Source organism: Rhinatrema bivittatum, chromosome 14 (genome assembly GCF_901001135.1).
Source record: "Rhinatrema bivittatum chromosome 14, aRhiBiv1.1, whole genome shotgun sequence".
NCBI lineage: Eukaryota > Metazoa > Chordata > Amphibia > Gymnophiona > Rhinatrematidae > Rhinatrema > Rhinatrema bivittatum.
The window spans coordinates 76566079-76589609 of NC_042628.1; the positions used below are offsets into that span (position 1 = coordinate 76566079).

The 23531-nt window shown below is 46.0% G+C and overlaps 1 protein-coding gene across 1 annotated transcript in view; it reads right to left on the reverse strand.

Moving 5' to 3' along the window:
• The window catches only part of LOC115075641 (suppressor of tumorigenicity 14 protein-like), a 148628-nt gene that overhangs the window by 36494 nt on the left and 88603 nt on the right, over nt 1–23531 (reverse strand). Inside the window, exon 21 of the mRNA XM_029576215.1 lies at nt 9614–9752. Within this exon, the coding sequence (XP_029432075.1) occupies nt 9614–9752 (139 nt within the window). The remainder of the gene's footprint in view (nt 1–9613; nt 9753–23531) is intronic.

The following is a 23531-nucleotide window of genomic DNA, read 5'->3' on the forward strand; positions in this document are numbered from 1 at the left end:
CAGGTGGCACCAGTCAGATCTAACCACTGCTCTCGGGGTACAAGGTATGATTTAAACTGCTCACAGGAGAGGGAGCCCTGTCACAGCCTTGTTGATTTTGCTACAATAAATCCATTTCCAGTAATTATTATTCAAGTACAGATGGTTAAAGTGAGGCACAGAGACATAAACTGACATCCCAAGATCACACAGAGAGACAGACACGGAGTTAAAATTAGAACCGACTCGTGGAGATGCCAACTGGCTCCATTTTTTTCAGAACAGGCTGATCCAGGCCAGGATTTACCCAGACCTACTCTTCTCATGGAAATCAAGACTACGAAAATTTTGCACACAATATTTTAAAATTCTGAAGACTTTAATTTGTTAAAATAATGCAATATAATCACTGTCTTTGAGTAATAATTACATAAGAACATAAGAAATTGCCATACTGGGTCAGACCAAAGATCCATCAAGCCCAGTATCCTGTTTCTGACAGTGGCCAATCCAGCAGGATCCTAAAAGATCAATAGATTCCACGCTGCTTATCACGGGGATAAGAAGTGGATTTCCCAAAGTCCACCTTAATAATGAATTATGAACTTGTCACAGTCAGGCAGGCCCCAGCAGGAGCGGTGCAGGATTTCAGAAAAAAGCAGGACAAGGTCTTCTGCCTGACCAACCCCCTCCCTCATGGGTTGAGCCCAGGCTACGGAGGACAGACAGGCCAGGAACTGGAGGAAGGCAAGGCTAGAACTGGAGACAGGCAGGATTTGGAAAAAGGCAGGAGCTGAAGACCAGGCCTGGGCTGGAATCAGGGCCTGGAACTGGAGACAAGGCCTGGACCTGAAGGCAAGGCAGTAATGGGAGATAAGGGCTAGGCCAGAAGGCCCACAGAGAGTAGGGGCCACAGGAACGATCAAGCAGGTCAAACCTTAGGAGTCGACTACACAGGACTGGACAGGACACAGGAGCATACAAAGACAGATAACCAGGAGCTAAAATACAGGAAGGAACAAAAAAGACAAAACAAGAAAGCATGGACTGCGGGCTCAAATAGGGCACAAAGCAGGACCAAGAGATATTAGAAAGTGTGTAGGCCACAAGGCAGGGCAAGATGGCCATGGAGGCCACAGGACAAGGGAAGAAAGCCAAGGAGGCCAGAAGGCAGGGCTAGAAGGTCAGGGAGGCCACAGGACAAGGCGGAGCAAGAGGCCATAAAGGCCACACAATAGTAAGATAAAACAAGGTAGGCCAGTGCAAGGAGCCAAGGTGGATTGATGGAAAGGCCCAGAGCTGAGGGAGAGGCAGAACTAAATAAGACAAAGAGGTGGCTCTACGAGGATCTCTGCTGGTGGGAACAAAACCTCTTTCAGTAACTTGTCCAAATCTTTTTAAACCCAGCTACACTAACAGCTTTTACCACATCCTTCAGTAACAGATTCCAGAGTTTAATTATGCATTGAGTAAAACAATATTTTCTATTTGTTTTAAATGTATGCGGTAACTTCATTGTGCGTGCCCTAGTCTGTGTACTTTCTGAAAGAGTAAGCAATTTGCATTTACCCGTTCTGTTCCACTCGTGATTTTATAGACCTCCGTCATATCTCCTCTCAGTTGCCTCTTCTCCAAGACAAGAGACCTAACCTCTTAAGTCTTTTCTCAAAGGGGAATCATTCCATATCTTTTATCATTTTGGTCGCCCTTCTCTGTACCTTTTCTAATTCCACTATCTCTTTGTTTGAACTGAGGTGACCAGAATTGCACACAAGGTGCAGTTTCACCAGGGAGCAATACACAGGCATTATGATATTCTCTTATTTTACTTCCATTCTTTTGCTAATAATTCCTAGCAGTCTATTGCTTTCTTGGCCAGAGATGCAAACCGAGCAGAGGGTTTCATCATATTATCTAGAACATAAGAACATAAGAAATTGCCATGCTGGGTCCGACTAAGGGTCCATCAAGCCCAGCATCCTGTTTCCAACAGTGGACAATCCAGGCCACAAGAACCTGGCAATTACCCAAACACTAAGAAGATCCCATGCTACTGATGCAATTAATAGCAATGGCTATTCCCTAAGTAAACTTGATTAATAGCCATTAATGGACTTCTCCTCCAAGAACTTATCCAAACCTTTTTTGAACCCAGCTACACTAACTGCACTAACCACATCCTCTGGCAACAGGTTCCAGAGCTTAATTGTGCATTGAGTGAAAAAGAATTTTCTCCGATTAGTCTTAAATGTGCTACTTGCCAACTTCATGGAATGCCCCCTGATCCTTCTATTGTCCGAAAGTGTAAATAACCGATTCACATCTACTCATTCAAGACCTCTAATGATCTTAAAGACCTCTATCATATCCCCCCTCAGCCGTCTCTTCTCCAAGCTGAAAAGTCCTAACCTCTTCAGCCTTTCCTCATAGGGGAGCTGTTCCATCTCCTTTATCATTTTGGTTGCCCTTCTCTATCCCAACTATATCTTTTTTTAGATGCGGTGACCAGAATTGTACACAGTATTCAAGGTGCGGTCTCACCATGGAGCGATATAGAGGCATTATGACATTTTCTGTTTTATTAACCATTCCCTTTCTAATAATTCCTAACATTCTGTTTGCTTTTTTGACTGCTGCAGCACACTGAGCCAACAATTTTAAAGTATTATCCACTGTGATGCCTAGATCTTTTTCCTGGGTGGTAGCTCCTAATATAGAACCTAACATCGTGTAACTACAGCAAGGGTTATTTTTCCCTATGTGCATCACCTTGCACTTGTCCACATTAAATTTCATCTGCCATTTGGATGCCCAATCTTCCAGTCTTGCAAGGTCCTCCTGTAATGTATCACAATCCGCTTGTGATTTAACTACTCTGAATAATTTTTTATCATCTGCAAATTTAATAACCTCACTTGTCATATTCCTTTCCAGATCATTTATATATATTGAAAAGCACCAGTCCAAGTACAGATCCCTGAGGCACTCCACTGTTTACCCTTTTCCACTGAGAAAATTGACCATTTAATCCTACTCTGTTTCCTGTCTTTTAAACAGTTTGTAATCCAAGAAAAACATCATCTGCTATCCCATGACTTTTTAGTTGTTTTCTTAGAAGCCCCTCATGAGGAACTTTGTCAAACGCCTTCTGAAAATCCAAATACACTACATCTACCGGTTCACCTTTATCCACATGTTTATTAACTCCTTCAAAAAAATGAAGCAGATTTGTTAGGCAAGACTTCCCCTTGGGTAAATCCATGTTGACTATGTTCCATTAAACCATGTCTTTCTATTTGTTCTACGATTTTGATCTTTAGAATAGTTTCCACTAATTTTCCTGGCACTGAAGTCACTGGTCTATACCCAGATCGCCCCTGGAGCCCTTTTTAAATATTGGGATTACACTGGCCACCCTCCAGTCTTCAGGTACAATGGATGATTTTAATGATAGGTTACAAATTTTAACTAATAGATCAGAAATTTCATTTTTTAGTTCCTTCAGTACCCTAGGATGCATACCATCCAGTCCAGGTGATTTGCTACTCTTTAGTTTGTCAGTCTGGTCTACTACATCTTCCAGGTTCACAATGATTTGGTTCAGTTCATCTGATTCATTACCCTTGAAAATCATCTCCAGAACTGGTAGCTCCCCAACATCCTCATTAGTAAACACGGAAGCAAAGAATTCATTTAGTCTTTCTGCAATGGCCTTATCTTCCCTAAGAGCCCCTTTAACCCCTCTGTCATCTAATGGTCCAACCGACTCCCTCACAGGTTTCTTGTTTCAGATATATTTTTTAAAGTTTTTATTTTGAGTTTTTGCCTCTGTGGCCAACTTCATTTCAAATTCTCTCTTCGCCTGTCTTATCAATGTTTTACACTTACCTTGACAATGCTTATGTTTTATCCTATTTTCTTCAGATGGATCCTTCTTCCAATTTTTGAAGGATGTTTTTTTGGCTAAAATAGCCTCTTTCACCTCACCTTTTAACCATGACGGTAATAGTTTTGCCTTCCTTCCACCTTTCTTAATGTGCAGAATACATATGGACTGCGCCTCTAGGATTGTATTTTTAAACAATGTCCAAGCCTGTTGAACACTTTTAACCTTTGCATCTGCTCCTTTCAGTTTTTTTCTATTTTCCTCATTTTATCAGTTTCCCTTTTGAAAGTTTAGTGTTAGAGCTGCAGATTTACTTGTTGTCCCCCTTCCAGTTATTAGTTTAAATTTGATCATGTTATGATCACTGTTGCCAAGTGGCCCCACCACCATTACCTCTCTCACCAAATCCTGCGTTCTGCTAAGAATTAAATCTAAAATCGCTCCCTCTCTTGTTGGTTCCTGAACCAATTGCTCCATGAAGCAATCATTTATTACATCCAGGAACTTTATGTCTCTAGCATGTCCTGATGTTACATTTACCCAGTCAATATTGGGGTAATTGAAATCTCCCATTATTATTGCACTGACAAATTGGTTCACGTCCCTGATTTCTCTTAGCATTTCATCATCTGTCTGACCATTTTGTCCAGGTGGACGGTAGTATACTCCTATCACTATACTCTTACCCAGCACACATGGGATTTCTACCCATATAGATTCTACTGAGCATTTACTCTCTTGTATGATCTTTATCCTGTTGGACTCTATACCCTCCCGGACATAAAGTGCCACACCCCCACCAAGTTGATCCTCACTATCATTGCGATATAATTTGTACCCTGATATAGCTCTGTCCCAATGAAACCAAAATCTTTTTCCTTGTCCGCATTAAATGCCCAGTCTCCCAGTATTGGAAGATCTTCTTGCAATTTCTTACAACTCTTGTGATTTAATAACTTTGTATAATATTGTATCAGCACTTTTGATCATCTCACTCGTTTCTAGGTCATTTATAAATATGTTAAAAAGCAGTGGTCCCAATACAGATCCCTGGGACATTCCACTATTCACCTCTCTTCATTCAGAAAATTGACCATTTAGCCTTACTCTCTGCTCTCAATCCATAATAGGACACTGCCTCCTATCCCATGACTTTTTAATTTCCTCAAGAGTCTGTCATGAGATACTTTGTCAAACATGTTCTGAAAATCCAGATACGCTGTATCAACTGGCTCACTTTTATCCACATTTATTCTTGCCTTCTAAAGATAATAGCAAATTGGTGATGCAAGACTTCCCTTGGCTAAATCCCTGTTGGCTTTTTCCCATTACACTATACCTACCTATATGTTCAGTAATTTTATTCTTTATAATATTCTCACTAGTCTGTAGAGTCCTACATCGCTACTGGAAACCTTTTTAAAAACTGGCGTTACATTGGCCACCCTACAATCTTCAGGTACTGCAGGTGATTTTAACGAAAGTTTACAGATTACTAATAGTAAGTCTGCAATTTCATCTTTCACGCTTTCAGCACTCTGGAATGCATACCATCCTGTCCAGGAGATTTGCTATTCTTTAGCTTGTCAATTTGCCTTATTATATATCTTTCAGGTTCACTGAGATTGGCTTCAGTTCCTCTGAATCATCACCTTTAAATATCATTTCTAGCATCAGTATCTCCCTTACATCTTCCACAGTAAAGACCAAAGCAAAGCATTAATTTAGCATCTCTGTTATGGCCTGGTCTTCTTTTAATGCCCCTTTTACCCTTCAGTCATCTAATGATCCAATTGATTCATTCATAGGCTTTTTGCTTTGAATGGCAGTAGCCACAGAGGCATTCACGGAGCGGGATGCCAGTGGCCAGTGGTTGGTGTTCCACCTTCACGGAGCGGAAGGATGGAGGGCTGCCATCTAAAAAAAAACAAAAACCAGGGGTGGGTAAGAGTATGGGGCAGGGGTGTGGCCTGCTTGTTGCAGAGGTTGCTACCCCTAATTGAGCTGGATGTCACTTGGATGCAGATCTGGCGCTGCTCTCTACATTGGTGGTGGGGTGGAGGGGAATTAGGGCTGGAGGGTACTGGAAGCCAATAGTAACAGGTGGGAGAGAGAAAAAGGAAAAAAAAAAAAGGATATAGTGCATGGCTTGCTGGGCAGACTGGATGGGCCGTTTGGTCTTCTTCTGCCATCATTTCTATGTTTCTATATGTTTCTATGTAATGTACCTAAAAAGGTTTTTATGCATTTTTGCTTCCACAGCAAGTAGCTTTTCAAATTCTGTCTTTGCCTTCCTTATAAATACTTTGCCTCTAACTTGCAAGTGCTTATGCTGTTTCCTGTTTTCTTCATTCAGATCCTTTTCCCATTTTTTGAAAGATGTTCTTCACCTTTGAACAATGCAGACAGTCATTTGGCCTTCCTTCCTTCCACCCTTTTTAATGCGTGGAATACATCTGATCTGGGCTTCCAAGATGGCATTTTTAAACAAGTCCATGCCTGATGTAAACTTTTAACCGTTGCAGTTGTTCCTTTCAGTTTTTTTCCTAACCATTTTTCCCAAGTGGCTCCAACACAGTTACCTCCCGCACTAAATCCTGTGTTCCACTAAGGATTAGGACTCAAAGAGCTCCCTATCCCAGCTGCTCCATGAAGCAGTTATTTATTTCATGCAGGAACTTCACCTCATTAGCCTGTCCTGATGTGACATTCACCAGTCAATACTGGGGAAACTGAAATCATCCATTATTATTGGGTTGCTAAGTTTATTAGCTTCCCTAATTTCTGTTAGCATTAGAGAAAGGTTATCCAAATTTGTGGAATGTTTAAATTTTGGGGCAGAATTCCCCCTGCAGCATTGTAAATGTATCTCACCCCCAACAGACTCTGAAACACCTCTCTCCCTCCCCAACCCTGCCCATCCCTAGCTCAGCACCCAGCTCCCTCTCTTCCTCCGCGCTCTCTCCCTCCCCAACCCTGCCCATCCCTAGCTCAGCACCCAACTCCCTCTCTTCCTCCGTGCTCTCTTCCAGCTCTTTCTCCTTTCCCTGCTTTCTCTTCCATCCCAGCCCATGCTAGACAGTGCAGCAATCTATGTCTTCTAATCAAGGATGGATTTCAGCTTTTGCCACCCCTCGGCACTGTTGGGGGGGGTCATGGTGCCATGCTGCTCCCTCCCCCGACTTCCCTCTGTCCCCCAACAGACTTCCAAATTCTCTCCTGTCCCTGGACTTCCAATTCCCTTCCCCCCATCCTATTCTTTGAACCTCTGATTCCCGCCCCTCTCCACAGGTCGAGGATTTCATTCTCACTCACTGCAGACCTCAGGGTTAAGGCTCGACTATTGCAAGAGAGCAGGCAGTGCAGGAAGTGAATCAGGCCTGCTGTGCACGTGCAGGGAAGGCAGGGCCTACGAGCACACAGCCCGACCTGTCTCTCCTGTGCTCACATAGGCCCTGCCTTCCCTGCACGTGCACAGCAGGCCTGGGGCTATCCACCGTCACGCAGGGCCAACCCCACCCAGGATGGCTCTGGGTCTGGGCCGGGATTGGATGGGGTTTGGGGAGGGGAGGTTAGATTAGAGGTCCATAGGAAATGAAATATGAGAACCCCCAAAATGTGCTGCCCTTGGCATAGGCCTATTGTGTCTACTGGTGAGCTGAGCTTCCCACACAGCTGACGCAGCCCTATCCCTACTTTTATGGCCCAACGCTAAAATCACTGCTTCTCCGTCTGAGCGCCAAATTCTGCATGAGAGGGGGAAGTCTGTGCTACGCAGCAGTCCCTCATGAATAAAATGCATGCAGGCAGAGTAAGAAAACCAGGACTGGATCAACCTGTCCTGAAAAAACTGAGGCATAGGGAGATAAAGTTACGCAGCCAGGGTCACAAACAGGCTGAGAGTAGACCAAGGGTAGGCAACTCTGGTCCTGGAGGAGGATATCCACAATGAATATGCCAAGCAGGGCCTCCACTGTATGCAAATCTCTTCTATGCATATTCATTGTGGATATCCTGAAAACCAGGCCTCTTTGGGGCACTCCAGGACCAGAGCTGCCCACCTCTGATCTGCAGACTACTTATTACGTAAGTATGAAAAAAAAATAAAAAAAAAAAATGACAAATCCTTGCTGATTGCAAATCAACTATGATAAAACGGTGCCCACCCTTAGCCTCAGCAGCACCGCGGGCTAATGACAGCGGCAGTGCCGAATCCTCAGACAACAGCAGCCCTGCCAGTTTATAGGGCCCTGGGGAATACGTTCATGGAGTCGCTGCAGCAGGAAACAGGTCACAGCGGCTAAGGAAAAGATTAAGAGGACTAAATATAATCATGTGGTCCCTTGCAGACAAGGCAATAATGTACTGCAACGTCTGTGCACCTACAAGGCATAAAATAATTCACAGAGTACTGCTCCCATACACTGCAGGAGGAGGCGCTCTTGGGCACAATGCATATATTAAGAGGTGCACTAGCAGTACATTTCACAGGCTGAGCTGGTACCCAACATACCCTGGCTTACAAGCGAGGTGCATTCCTGCCATGGTTTACGGAAAACCAAAGAATTTCAAACATTTACAGTTTTACCAAGGTGTTTCATAAAAAAAAAAAAATGAAATGTTTGAAGGGGCGCTCGCACTACAGGTGTGCAAGTGTCAGAATCCTGTACAGAGCCTGAGAGCTAAGTGTACATAAACATGAGCCGTTTGTAGGAACCAAGGAGAACAAAAATAGTTTGGGGTTTGTTTTTTAAATAGGAATTTTATGAACTGAGGAAACGTGAAAAAAACAAGAGAAGTGGATTCATTTTGTGTTAGTCTTATTGGGGCTGTGAAGGTTAGCACTGAGCACCCTCCAAAAATGTAAAACCCACATTTTTTTTTTTTTAATGAAAGGGAAGTTCTTTGCGTGTGGCTGTCAGCACATGAACCTTAGCGTGGGATCTTGTTATTAACATTCATTTGGGATACGTCAATGTGCAAAACGAACCCAAAGAGCGTCAGTGGCAGATCTGAGGTGCAGGGCAGTTTGGAAAGATGCAAAAGCACAACCATTGTGCACGGACTTCTGCCTCAGCACCAGCTCTTCTGCTTGCAGGAATATGCATGACATCTTTGCACAGAGCACGTCCCACACAGTGTCCGTGTACAACACGTCACGCCTTCGCTGCAGACATGTTATACAGAGGATACACTCGCTTTTATACACATAGGAATGCATAATGCGGTTCGAAGGGCCGAAAAAACAAAATGCATACAATCACATACTGAGATTTCAGTTTACATGCACCCAGTATCTTCCATGCTGCACTGGGAGACTGGAGACAGCCTATTCTCAGAAATAGTCCTGGTTGTGTTTGAGCAAGAGCAGGGTGGCCCTGTGCAGGAAAAGAAATGACTGATTCCATGCATGACAGGATCTTTAAAAAGGGGGGAGAGCAGATGGGATGGTGCATGATCGCCCCCCCCCCCCCTCTCATCCTCCCTTCTGCCCTCACCCCAGGTTCCTCTCCCCCTCCCCCTCCTCTCCTTCAGGGTCCTGTGGGCAGAGTAATGGCAGATCAGCGGGGGGGAGGGGGGGACCAAGGGGATGTCTCCGGGGGGTCATGGGCTTTTCTAGCCTGGTCCCTCTGGGCTCTGCCTGAGCCTCTGGGTGCCCTGCAGCCGGAGGCTTTCTCTGCAAGCTCCCTGCGGTTCTGCATCTTTCCCCTCCATCTTGCCCTCCCCCCCTCCCCGGCAGGGTCTCACCTGTGTGCCCAGCGTCCGTCCATGCCAGGAGAGGAGGGCGAGGAGGGCGAGCAGAAGCCCGGGCGCTGCTGCTGCTGCCATGCTGCCGGCGGGGGGTGGCTCGCTGCCGCTCGCCTGCTCGCCAGCCCCGCTGCTGGTCCTGCGGCGGGGTGGAGAGGGAATGACCGGCGCAGCCCCAGCCCCTCCTCCTCACAATAGCATCGACGAGGCGGCTTCTTCCTTGGGAGGAGACTTTGGCTGCAGCCGGGGCTGGCGAGCACAGGGAGATCTCCACCTGCAGGCGGCAGGGCTGCAGCGCTGCGAGCGGGGAGGAGCTGCGGGCTCCTCCCTGCGCCGCGAGCAGCGCGAGCCTTCCCGGTCCCCAGCGCCCTGGGGCAGCGCAGGGAGCTCGCGCCACCGAGGGGAAGGGGAACAAAAAAATGCAGCAAACTCATTCCACGCGTGTCTCGCTCTCTATAAATAAACCCAAGGGCTGCAGTACGTTACAGGCAACCACTGAAGCCAAATGTGGCAGCAAACGCCACAAAGCAAGGTACTGGCGTTATAGAGAGGGAAACTCATCCCAAGCTGTATGCAAAAAAAAAAACCAAACTACTGTAAGCCCCTCTTTGGGGAGCTCCTTCTACTCACTGATCTCCCTCTTCTCACACAAACACAGTCCCTGGGTGCAGGATAAACCTTGGGGGGGGCTCCAGGCTCATGGGGGTGGGGACCAGCACAGAGTCCTTCCTTCGCTCCTTGGTTGCTCTCTCAGGTGTCCTCACTAGTTTTGGGCACCTCTGACTGAATGGGCTATGTACTTCAACCAAAAATGCCCGAAGTCCCAATTCACAGAAAAACAAACAAACAGGCTAAGGTTATCGTACCTCTTTCCTCAGGATTAGCGGCTGAGTCTGTGTCCTAGAGGGCAGGCACTTGGAAAATCCCAACACTCCCGGGATCCTCTTTCTATTTCTCTCAGGCCCGGTGCGAGCAGGAGTGCACACCATGCACTTGCACGGGGCGGTGCACGTGTGGGGTGGCAGAGCAGGAGAGGCCACGGGGTCGCCGGCGGCCAAAAATGAGGAAAGGCCACGAAGAGAGTGTTACGATTCAATGAATCGGTGAACCCTTGGGCCGCAATGACAAGGTAAAAAAGCTCATCGTGGTTCCTCGTCAGTGGGAGATGAACCTCAGGGCCGGCAGCCGGAGTTACCAGCAGGGCAGTGGTATAGTCAGTCCAGAGTTGAGGCAGGCAGCAAAGAGGACAAAGTCCCAGTATCCAAAGCAGGGTCAGAGGCAGGCGGCAGGCAAGGCAGAGTCCAGTACCCAAAGCAGGGTCAGATGCAGGCGGCAGGCATGGCAGAGTCCAGTACCCAAAGCAGGGTCAGAGGCAGGCGGCAGGCAAGGCAGAGTCCAGTACCCAAAGCAGGGTCAGAGGCAGGCGGCAGGCAAGGCAGAGTCCAGTACCCAAAGCAGGGTCAGAGGCAGGCGGCAGGCAAGGCAGAGTCCAGTATCCAAAGCAGGGTCAGAGGCAGGCGGCAGGCAAGGCAGAGTCCAGTACCCAAAGCAGGGTCAGATGCAGGCGGCAGGCATGGCAGAGTCCAGTACCCAAAGCAGGGTCAGAGGCAGGCGGCAGGCAAGGCAGAGTCCAGTACCCAAAGCAGGGTCAGATGCAGGCGGCAGGCAAGGCAGAGTCCAGTACCCAAAGCAGGGTCAGAGGCAGGCGGCAGGCAAGGCAGAGTCCAATACCCAAAGCAGGGTCAGATGCAGGTGGCAGGCAAGGCAGAGTCCAGTACCCAAAGCAGGGTCAGAGGCAGGCGGCAGGCAGGGCAGAGTCCAGTACCCAAAGCAGACATCAACACAAGGAAAGAGACACACCAAGCTGGACCTATTGCAAGGCACTGGCAATCCTTCAGAAGCCTCCTTATATAGTCCTGGGTGAGGAAGTGGTTCCTGGGAGCCTGGAACTACTTCCTGTTGCTGCTCCTATAAGTGGGGGGAGGAGCCAAGCACCTGTGTCAGATTGGGGCTAAGGCTACCCCTGTGGGAGCCATGCTGCTGGCTCCCTGCTGACTTAGCCAATGATGAGGACTGCGCAGAGAGTACCGAAGAAACCTGCCACTGCCGGTAGGTGCGGTCGGCGATGGGGGTCAGCCCCCGCCGATTGCAACAGAGAGGCTTCCTGCCCCCATTGCAGGAAGGCTAGTGGAGCCGAGGTGGAGCTCATCCCACCATGGCCTGAAGAAGAGGAGGCCGTGGAGGTGTGTGAGTGGGTCTGTGTGAAAGCTTGTGTGCATGTGTGAGTGTGTGTGCCTGAGAGAGCCTATGTGTGTGAATATTTGTGTGTGTGTGTTTGTGTGAGAGCCTGTGTGTCTGTGTGCATATGTGAATGTGTGTGTCTGTGAGAGCCTATATGTCACATGTAGGCTCTCACATGCATGCACACTCACACATAATGTGTCTCTGAGGGAGGGAGAGCATGTATATGTGAGAGAGAGGGAGTGTGTGTGAGAGCATAGACATGTATATGAGAGAGGGAGTGTATGCGAGAACAAATGTGTTATTGTTTGCGTGTGTGTGTGTGTGAGAGAAGATAAAGTTTGTGTGTCCCTACCTCCTGCAATTCATGGCAATCTCAGGGTGACTGGAAATCACAAGAGCCCAGGGTATGGAAAGCAGGAGATTTTTATGTACTTATTAGTTTTAATTATTGGATGTAATTTGATGTTTCTGCTGTTTTGAAATATTTTGTTTTTTGGGAAATAGAACATTTTTTTAATTATTGCATTTTTTTTTTTATCAGATGTTTTGAAATATTGTATTGGTGTTTGGGAAATTTTGGATATTCTATTTGTTAACTGGTTTGAAATATTTATTCTTTTTATGACTGATTTTACTACTGTTGATTTCTTGATTTTTTTATTGTATGTTTTATGAAGAATGATAATGTTTCTATTTATTGTATGTTTTATGAAGAATGATAATGTTTCTATTTTTCTATTGTTGCTCTGCATATAGAGGCTGGCTTGTAGTGGGATCCAGTTCAGTTCTTCTCAGCATATTTCTATTTATCATTTCTGGTCTCTTTAATCTGTATTTGATCTGTGTTTTGCATGTGACACTGAGGTGAGGTATTCTGCTACTGTGTAATTTATCTGTAGGGATCTATAGCAGTCTGATTTGTTCTGTTTTCCTAATAGGCGGGGTATTGGGGTTCTAGGGCCTGGTGAAATATGTGCAATGCCATTTCATCAAAGTTGTTACTGTTTGAGTGCAAGCAGTTATGGAACGGGAGGTTTATTATATTGTAATCGTAATTCCGTTTATTCATGGCTTTCTGAGGGCTAAGCTCACACACCTAACGTGTGTGTGTGTGTGTGTGTGTGTGTGTGTGTGTGTGCGCAAGGCTGTAAGGTTTGCCTAGGGTACCTAATACTCTTCCCTTGACCATGAGTTCTGTTTGGGTGGGGGGGGGGGGTCATTTTTTAAAAATATAGATTGCAGGAGGGAGCTGAGATTTTTTGATGGGCCCAGGACAGAGACCGAATGAATTGGGGAGGGGGGAGGGGAGCAGGGCAGCAGAGTAATTGTACGCACAGGGCAGCAAAAGCGCTTGCACTGACCCTGCTTTCTCTGATGGTAAGAGCTGGACTTCTAGTGGTAGAAAGTGCCATAAAATGTTCAAAATCCAAAATCTTCCCTCCTCCTCCTCCTCCTCAGTGGGGCAGGAACTGGTGGCAAAGACTTCCTCCCAAAACAAGAACAAAACTCTGCCAACGTCTTCTCTCCTCTTCCCTGTCAGATCCCTGCTGTCCCTTCCTTAGCTGGGAGACTGAATCACAGCAGCATCTTATCCTGAGGCAGGAGCAGGATCCCAAAAAGCTCCCCTTCAACTCTTCCAAGATGATCCCTTGCAGACCGGGGAGTGCCAGCCAGGATGGAGGGGCTTCCCTGAGCTCCAGGACGGGGGCAGTTCTCCTTCACATCCCAGAACATTTCTTCCCTTGCATCAGGCGGTGGGGAATACTCCAGCAATACCCCAAACTGCAACTCAATATACAAAAACCAAAAAGCTCCCTGTACACATCCGGCTTTTACAGCGCACTGCTGGCCAATCCGGTGAAGCCACTCTGGAGGTGCCTGCAGGGGTCGTCTGCAAACTACAGAATCCTAGCTTAGGCCTAGATTTATCATTTCGCTGTAATTAGAGCGAAATGATCGCCCACGGGGAAAAAAGGGGGGGGGGGGTGGCGATAATGAGCGGGCGGCCGCATCACGATGGTGAGTATTCGCCCGCCATAGTTGTCGGCTCCTGTACGCCAATGAAAAAAAAAAAAAAGTATATAGTGTCAATCGAAGCCAAGCTTCCCAGCAGAGCAAGCACTTACCTGCATTGATATTTACTAAGCTGCAATAAGGGTATAATGTAGGAAAAACTGCATTTATTATGCAAAAAATGCTGTTTATCATGCAATATTTTAGCTCAACACACACTTCTATTAAGATGAGCTGCTTTGCATGCAATTTGCATGCACACATTTTCAAAATCCCATGCAAAGCAGCTCACGCCTAAGTAATTCAATGCAAATATATTAACAGGGCTTGCCCAAAAATCCCACAAGCCACGTGAATCCCTGAAAAGATCGCTACAAACGACAGGTGAGGCTAACATTTCTGCAGGAGCAGGGGGGACATTAACACAAGCTCCAGGACAAAGTACAAAGGAGCCCTATCAGCCCTAACCTTCCCCCCTCCAGAGTGAAAAAAATACCCTCCAGGGTCTTGTCAGACCCCCACCAATATAAAAATATAAAAATAAATCGTTTTCATGGGATGCAGCGATGCCCAAACCCCTCCCCATTGAATAAAATATCCCCTCCCCCCTTGGTTCTTCCCCTCCCCCTGTACAACCTCCACTTCAAGCATCCTACCCCCATGCCCCACCCCTCCCCATTGAATAAAATATCCCCTCCCCCCTTGGTTCTTCCCCCTCTCCTGTTCAAACCCCACCTCAAGCATCCCAGCCCCCATGCCCCACCCCTTAGGTAAAAACAAGTCCCTGGAAGTCTGGTGGCCCACCCTTCGTCTTCCTCGGTCCCCCTCATACCTTGAGAAGATATCCCTGGTGTCCAGCGGCAGCCTGGAGTGCCCCCTGCATGATTACAAATTAAAAACCTGACAAACTGGGTGAGACTGAAGGTCCATCGAGCCCAGCATCCTGTTTCCAACAATGGCCACGTACCTGGCATGAGCAGTGCCTATTTCCCAAGTCTACTTGGTTAAAAACTGATAATGGACTCCAGGAACTTATCCCAACCCAGCCACGCATATCCAGCATAGCTCTCTGCTTCAACGGCAGGGGAGAAGTAAAACTGATACTTCACGCATATCCAGCATAGCTCTCTGCTTCAACGGCAGGGGAGAAGTAAAACTGATACTTCACGCATATCCAGCATAGCTCTCTGCTTCAACGGCAGGGGAGAAGAAAAACTGATACTTCACGCATATCCAGCATGGCTCTCTGCTTCAACAGCAGGGAAGAAGAAAAAATGATACTTCACGCATATCCAGCATAGCTCTCTGCTTCAACGGCAGGGGAGAAGAAAAACTGATACTTCATGCATATCCAGCATAGCTCTCTGCTTCAATGGCAGGGAAGAAGAAAAACAACCAATAAGGGCTGAATAACATAGTCTGGGTAAAACAAATAAGCATGGGTGTAGCTTGCTTATTGCGGCGGTTACTTCCCCTACTACCCCTAACTAATCAAGCTTGATATTTCACTTGGATGCAGCTCCATCACCGCTCTCTTCATTAAGGGTGGGGGTGGAAGGGAAATATAACCAGAGCTAAGAGAAACAGATAAGTATGAGAGAAAAAAAATGTGTGAAGCTTGCTGGGCAGACTGGATGGGCCGTTTGGTCTTCTTCTGCCGTCATTTCTATGTTTCTATGTTTCTAACAAAAGCCAAAACATAGAAAAAAAAAAGCTTTCTGGCCCAGAGCAAAGTGAAAATCACTGCAAAAGGATAACCACAATTCAACAACCAAGTGCTTTCGAGGGCCAAACCAAACCATACGACAAAAATAACCCAGGTCATCATGTGGAATGGGTTTCTGATGGAACTGATCTGTCCTGAGTGACATCTTTAGAGGACTGCCCACCGGCAGCCTCTGCAGAACAACCTATTACGGCCTCCAGAGGCAGTCCGAAGCCATCAGAAGTATGGCTAGCAATTTTCTGAATGATTCCGCCTGTCAGTGGCCATGTCAAGAAGGCATATACCATCTTGTCCTGTGGCCACATCCAAATGAGAGCATCAATATTCTGTGCTCTCGGACCTCTACCAATACTGAAGAACCATGGTACCTCTGTATTGTTGAAGGACTCCTGCAAAACCTGAAATGGACTACCCCAGCATGCTACCGTAAGCAGAAAGACTTCTGGTTCTGCCTTGATTGATGTAGGCCACTGTCGTGCATTGTCTGACATTACCATGACTGCATGAGCTTCTAGCTGCTTGGCAAACCACCAACATGTCAGTGGAACTGTACGCGCTTCCAACTTCTGACCGTGAGTTCCCCACTCAGAAGGCTCGTGTTTGTCATAAGAAGCAACCAGCCTGGTGCCTCCAGGGAAATCCCCTTCCTGAGATGATCCGCCTATAGCCACCAGTGCAATTGACCATGCATCGCCATGGGAAAGTGAAATCACATCATGCACTCCTGTGTCTGTGGATGCCACTGGGAAAGCAACTTGCATTTAAGGAACCACAGGAGTGCCCTCACACAGGGGACAATGTCCAAAGTAGCTGCCATCGACCCCAGGACCTGAAAATATGACCACACCATCTGAGTAATAGTCCTTCTCACAACCAGAACCTGAGCAACTAACTTCTGAATGCAACTCTCCCGTAGAAATACAGCTCCACGTCGAATCATATACAAACATTCCAGTGTCTGAGACAGCTGTAAATCGTACAGATACGAATGTACCAGGATGCCTTCTTTGCATAGAGACGTCGCTACTACCATCATGAAGATCCCAGGAGTAATCGCCAGCCCAAAGCGCAGAGCTTGAACATGAAATTGACGGTCCAGAATGAGAAGATTCAGGAAATGCTGATGTTCCCGGCAAATGTTAGGTATGCCTCCATCATAAGAACATAAAATTTTGCCATACTGGGTCAGACAAAGGTCCATCAAGCCCAATATGCTGTTTCCAACAGTACCTGGCAGGATCCCAAAATGTTGATAGATTCCAAGCTGTTATATCCCAGGGATAAGCAGTGGAGTTCTCCATATCCACTTTAATGGTTTATGGACTTTTCTTTCAGAAACTTATCTAAACTTTTTTTTAGACCCAGTTACACTAACAGCTTTTACTGTATCTGGCAACAAATTCCAGATTGGTGTTATGCATTGAGTAAAATATTTTCTCCTATTTGTCTTAAATGTATTAATTAGTAACTTTGTATACCCTAGTTTTTGTACATTTTGAAAGAGTAAACAACCAATTTGCATTTACCTCATTCCACTCATTGAATTAGACCTCAATCATATCTCCATTCTGCTGTCTCTTCTCCAAGTTGTAGAGCCCTAATCTTTAAGCCTTTTTTCATAGGGGAATATTTCCATCCCCTTTATAATTTTGGTCTAAGATGTGAGATCAGATCTAAGATGTGAGAAACTCCCTTGTTTGTACTGCCAATATTATGGAACGCAGAGTTTCCATCCAGAAATGAATCAAATGCTAAAGACAATTAACTTCTTTAAGATCCAGGATGGGTTGAAGGATCCCTCCTCCTTCTTGGGAATAACGGCATACAAGGCCAAAAGCCTCCTGAATGTAGTCTCCACCACCACTCTGTTCTGTGGAGCGTGGCATAAAGAGACCATAAAAGGTATCTATTTAAAGAGTCTTTTATATCTATTTAAAGAGTCTTTTATACTGATATTAGTCGAAACATCGTATCGGTTTATATCGAACTATAAGAAGGAAATTACAAAAAACAGGGGGGGGAGGGGGTATCTAGAGGAATCTGGAGGAATTCCAGAGCATAGCTGTCCATTATCACCTATAGGACACACTGGTCCAACATAATCTGAACCCACCTCCATAGGTGAGTCCCCACACTTTCATTGTGAAGATCGAGGAGTCCCAGTTCCGAAGCCTGCATCCTTACAAGGCTTTCTAGGCCAAAAGGCTGAGACATTCTGAAGGGATGAGATTTTGAGTAGAGGCTCCTCCATAAGGGCGCAAATAGAAGAGAACCTTGAAAGGGTAACCTTGCAAGATTGGACTTGCAACCATGTCTGCCAACCAATTTCATAGCCATATCTAGCGACTAGTTGCTATCATGGAAGCCACTTTCGAGCAGCCATCTGCACCAAGTCACAGCCCGCATTGGCTAAGAATGTAGCCCCCAGTTCTATACCGATCTGCCATCAGAGCCCGGTCCAAGCTGCCAGGGAACAACAAGAAACAATTCCTCACCATGGCCTCAAAGGCCTGTGTAAGGTTAGCCTCAATCTGCCTATCCTGAGCATTGTTCAGAACACCCCTCCTTATCCTGGGATGGTGGTTTGCTTGGAAACAGTACCTTCCAACAAAAGTTCCTTTGACTTCGATCCAAGGGGTACAATCCTGCTAAAGCATGCCCCTCTTTGAAGTTAACTTCAGGGGTGCTCCATTCAAGGTCAATCAACTCTTGAATCGCATCCAAGAGGGAAAGAAATATAACACCTTGCGTAGGATGACCAATATGGGATCCTCTTGGGCACATCTGAAGAGTCACCCCCAGCCACACCAAGCATCTTCAGAGTCTGAGACAACAGACTTGGTAACACCATGCTGCTTGCCCACAGAGGCTGATAAATGGGAGCCCCGAGGATGCGAACCCAACATAGAAGGGATCCACAACTCCGCTGTAGAAAGTTCTGAAGGCACTGGAAAAATAAATTCCACACAGAAAAATGATGGATCCATACTGGGGCCCTCTGTGTGTAAGCATCGCGGTGAGGGGGTCGCTGATGATGATCAATTGAACATGGTTGAGGATACGTCTGATGACTCCAGTGGGGATTTGGGTTTCTCCCCTCTGGAAGAGGGGGAAATTTCTCTGGATTTGGAGCCAATTAGGACTCTACTCCAATTCTTGCACAGAGATGTGTTGCCAAACTTAACATTATCCGGCTAAACTACATCTCTCGTAGATGTCTCTGACACAGGAAATAAAGTAGGAGGCGATATATTTGTTGAATCGCCTTTTGCCCCATTCCCCTCAGTCTGAAGAGATGGCCTAGCATTGGCCACATCCGTAATAGGTAAATCACCTTGTCCAAACAGCGCTGATACAGGCTTAGAGAAAGTGATGGCTGTGATGCCTTTATATAGCAAGCCGCCTAGATAGCTGAACTCTGAGACCTCTATGTCCCTGGTGCCATAGCTATCCGACACTGCATGTGAGACAGCCACCTGCATGCAACAACCGTGTCTGCAGTAGCATGCACCCAGAGATAGTATGTGCTCAGATAGCCTGCGCTCAAACAGAATGTGCCCAGACAGCATACACCCATAGAGATTCACATAGTATGCGCATAACTTACGCGCATAAACCCCCCCCATGTTCAAGAATGTGCCCAAATATAGGCCGCAGCCTTACACGCCCAAGTATTCATGCACACGTGCACTTATGTCCGTGCACTGCCACGCCGTGTGCTCACCCACTGGTGCACGGAAGAAACGCCACCGCGGCCTACCACACGGCTGAAGAAACCGAGCCTTTTGAGCGGGGCCTAGCCAAGGGTTGCTCAACCCACCAAGCCTGCACCATCTCTGCTCCACACTAAACTCCGCAGAGAAGTGAGAGGGAAGGGGGAGGAAAGGACGCCGAACACCCAGCACCCAGGGAAGGAGACCCGCTAAGGAAGGAAGAAGGAAACTAAAACTTCCTGACACGTTTTTCTCTTCTTTTTTTTTTGCGTTCCCGAGCTCAGCCTTCCCTGGCTAAGAGCACGAATGGGTCTCTGGCTACAGGAGAGGGCACAAGCCGTCACCACTGAGCCCTCCCTCTGGCTCCAACTGCATTTTTTTTTTTTAAAGTCCATGCCCGAGGTAGGCTTCTGGACTGAAAATGCTCAGCTGAGGGAAAGAGCCACAGGTGTCACGTCAGGAGCTCAAGTGATCTCCAAAAATCTCCTTTTTCTCATTATTATTATTATTATTATTTTACTACAAGCAATCCCCTGAAGGGAAATGCATGTCCGTCGTCTGCTAGAGATGGAGAATACTGGTGGACTGATGTCGGGGCAGGGCTATATGTTCATGATGTCAGCTTTTACTCTGTCTCCATCTGCTGGTAGAGGTGCACAACCCACTTGTGGGGATTGGCCTGCCTGAGTGCAGAGGAAGGGAGGTTTATTTATGTAAAACATGTGCTATTCTTCCTTTTTCCAAGGTGGATTATAATCAAATTAAAATTAAACTTGCAGGCACAATAACAATATTAATTGCAGGGTCCTTTGCAATCATAACTGAATCAGCTGTACAGGCTCGGTAGCATTACAAGTTTCGTTCTCTACTGAGCAATGGAAATCAAACTGCAAATAGGTTGCAGAATTGTTTATTTTAATTTTGGCAAGGATTTCCTGCCTTTTTTCTTTCCTGTGCTAGGTAGGTAGGCTAAGGCAAGAGGCTCCCTCAAGAAAAAGACCTTATGTACACTGCTGGCAAATCCTTGTTGCCAGCAGTGTACGTAAGGTCTTTTTCTTGAGGGAATGCTGGGATTGCAGTCTGAGCTCTGTGCATGGTTTTGCTGCTCATTAGGAATTTTGGCCGTCTTTTGTTGAGGACAGTGCAGAACATTTTGCCAATGTTATTGTTAACACTAATCCTTCTATAATCTTTTGGGTGAACCCTTTGGACCACGTCTTAGGGAAATGACCAGATGGCAGAATAATTTTCCTTCTGCTTCCTGGACGCGTAGATTTCAGCATTTCATTTCGTGTCCTAGCGGGGCCACCTGCTTTTCTCGAGCATCTGCAGGCATTGCTCGATTTCCTGTAGTTTTATAGTGCTGTCTAATGGTGTTTGACATTCTTTGACTGCACTTTCCAGCAGATATAATTGCTCTAGGCTGTGTTTTCGATCTTGAGTGAGATTTTCAGTTTTGATCTTTCTAGTGCTCAGTCCAAATGTTTTTTAATTCTGGATTGCTAAAGCAGGTTTGGTTTGGTGTTTAAGTGCCTTTCGTATGACCCATTGTCTCTCGCTATCCCTTTTACTCGTCGCTTTGTCTCCCTTTCTTCCACTTATGTTGCTCACTGAGTCTTTACAGAGCTTTCACCCACAAGTGACAGACTCCTCTGATTCCAAACCCAGCTATTTATTCTCCTTTCTCACTCAATTATAGAAAAACAGAGAATGGTCAGCTCCCTCTTGCCCCTTGACCTCCCCTGCAGCAAGGAATGGATCACTACTGCTGTGCTGGCGACAAATCTCACTGCAGAGCTGGCCAGGATCGTGCTATGTTTCTGTTTTAATAATTATATTTAACTGAGGTACTTTTTGATTATTGATGAACTGTTGTATTTTTATGTATTGTTACATTGTATAAGTTACAAGTCTTAAAAAAATTGAAGCCTCTTCTTTATTTCAACGATTTTCGGATGGTCCTACAAGCCATTATTCTATCAAAAGTCGACTATTGCAATTCGCTTCTCTTTGGCCTTCCATATTCATCCATCAAACCCCTCCAAATGCTACAGAACTCTGCAGCCAGAATCCTTACCAATACGAATAAAAGAGATCACATCACCCCCATTCTCAAGCTCCTCCACTGGCTGCCTATAAAGCAAAGGATCCTATATAAAGTACTCACCGTAATTCATAAATCCATTCACAATATCTCTCCTCTTCAATTATGTAACCAACTACGCCCTCACTCCTCCTCTAGACCCATCAGAGGAGCATATAAAGGCACACTCTATGTACCTTCAACAAAATCCTCGCATCATAAACGTGCCATATCTACAGCAGGCCCCATTCAATGGAATGCGCTCCCACCAGACATTCGGCTTGAGTTCTGCCACTCTTCATTCAAAAAAAAACTTAAAACCTGGCTCTTTAGCCAAGCTTTTCCAGGACCATGATCATCATTTTTTCCCCTCCAACCAGCAAGAACATATCTTCTTCACAAACCCCCATTTTCCATACCACTACCTACTTCGGTATCTAATCTCTTGCTGCAGGACACTTGAGACTTTCTCACTTATACGTTATAATTTTTATGCTCAATAAGACCTGTCAACTTAATTGTTTAAGTCTTTTTTTTTTTTTTTTCTCCTTTATCTTTTGGTCATCAATGTTACAACGTTATTGTTAAATTTTGAACTTATGTACACTGTTTCAAGTTTCATAACCTTGTTCTATGTAATGCCTTTTGGCAATTTTCATGTTCTGTTTCAATGTAAACCGATGTGATCTTTATTTCATATAGGAACACCGGTATATAAAAATCTAAAAATAAATAAATAAATAAATAAATAAATATTGATTATTTTGCAAACTGCTTTGGGTTCACCGTTAGTCTGATTAAGGGGGTATAAATTAGCTCTGAATACGAAAAAACAAAACAGTAGTTATGATTGACCCGAGGTCATCTTCTGAGATTGTCCCCTCTGTCTTCAGCTTGGATAACTGGCAAATTCTAATTGAATAACATGTAGAGCTTCTTGGTGTTATTTTAGACTAACTCATCAAACCACGATCAAGTAAAATCTCTTATCAAGGCTGGATTTTTTAAGTTACATTTATTGCAGAGACTGAAGCCCTTGTTAGGCCCAACTGAATTTCGATCTGTACTTCGGGTCCTGTTAGACAGCCTTGACTATTGCAACTCAGTTTTACATTGGGATGCCAGCCAACACTCAGAGCACTCCATATCATTCACAATTCAGCTGACTGGCTCAAATATTAGGACCATATCACCCTTATTTTGCATTACCTACACTAGCTTCCACTTGAATGGTAATTAAATACAAAACGGCAATGCTTATCCATAAACTTTTAGAGAATAAGCAATGCCATGTTGAGGATCTACAGCCTTACATGTATGTTGAGGTCAATTCAGGGTTTGCGGAAGGTTCCTTCATTCCAATGGGCGCCTCTTACCATGGAAGAAGAGCTGGTTTGAACTGCACAGTTGAAGAGCATCATTGGTGGGTGTTGCGCTCGGGGGTGGACCCTTGTCCTGTGGTAGTACAGGGAGTGTCCACAGTGGGCGGAGCACGGAAGGAGACAGAGGCAGTGTAGAGCTTCACCACTGGAAGCCCGCGGTTCCCCCCCCCCCCCCCCCGGGAGGAGCCCGTAGGAACCCGGGCCGCATGGACTTAAGTGGGCCTTGCAGGGTCTCCTGGGAGAGTATAAGTCCGGCCTGCCCACAGACACTAGAGGAGCACTGTCAGGTTTGAGGCTGGAAAAACAGGTTAGAGGAGAGTGAACCAATATAGAGATGGTGAGGTCAAGGCTAGGGACAGAGCCAGCATCAAGCAAGGTCAGAGTCCAGGAATCAGTCCGAGGAGTGGCCAGCGAAGCAAGAGTCAAGATCCAGAGGTCAGGCAGGCAGGTCTGGAACAAGCTGAGGTCTTTACCAGTAAGTCAGTCCGGGGTAAGACCAGGGAGACAAACAACAAACACTGGAAGAAGGAAGCAGGTACGGAACTGGAACAGAACACAAGCAAGGGCAAACCTCAGGAACAAACTGACCCGACATGTAGATGCTCTTGGAATTCTTGAACCCACAAGCTTGGAAACGAGTGGTCTTAGAATCAAGGATGTGTGGACTGGGACCCACGAATGAGGAATCAATTCAAGGAAGCGCCGAGAGTGGGACTTGAACCCACAACCTTCAGATCAAGATCTCTTCACCTCAGGC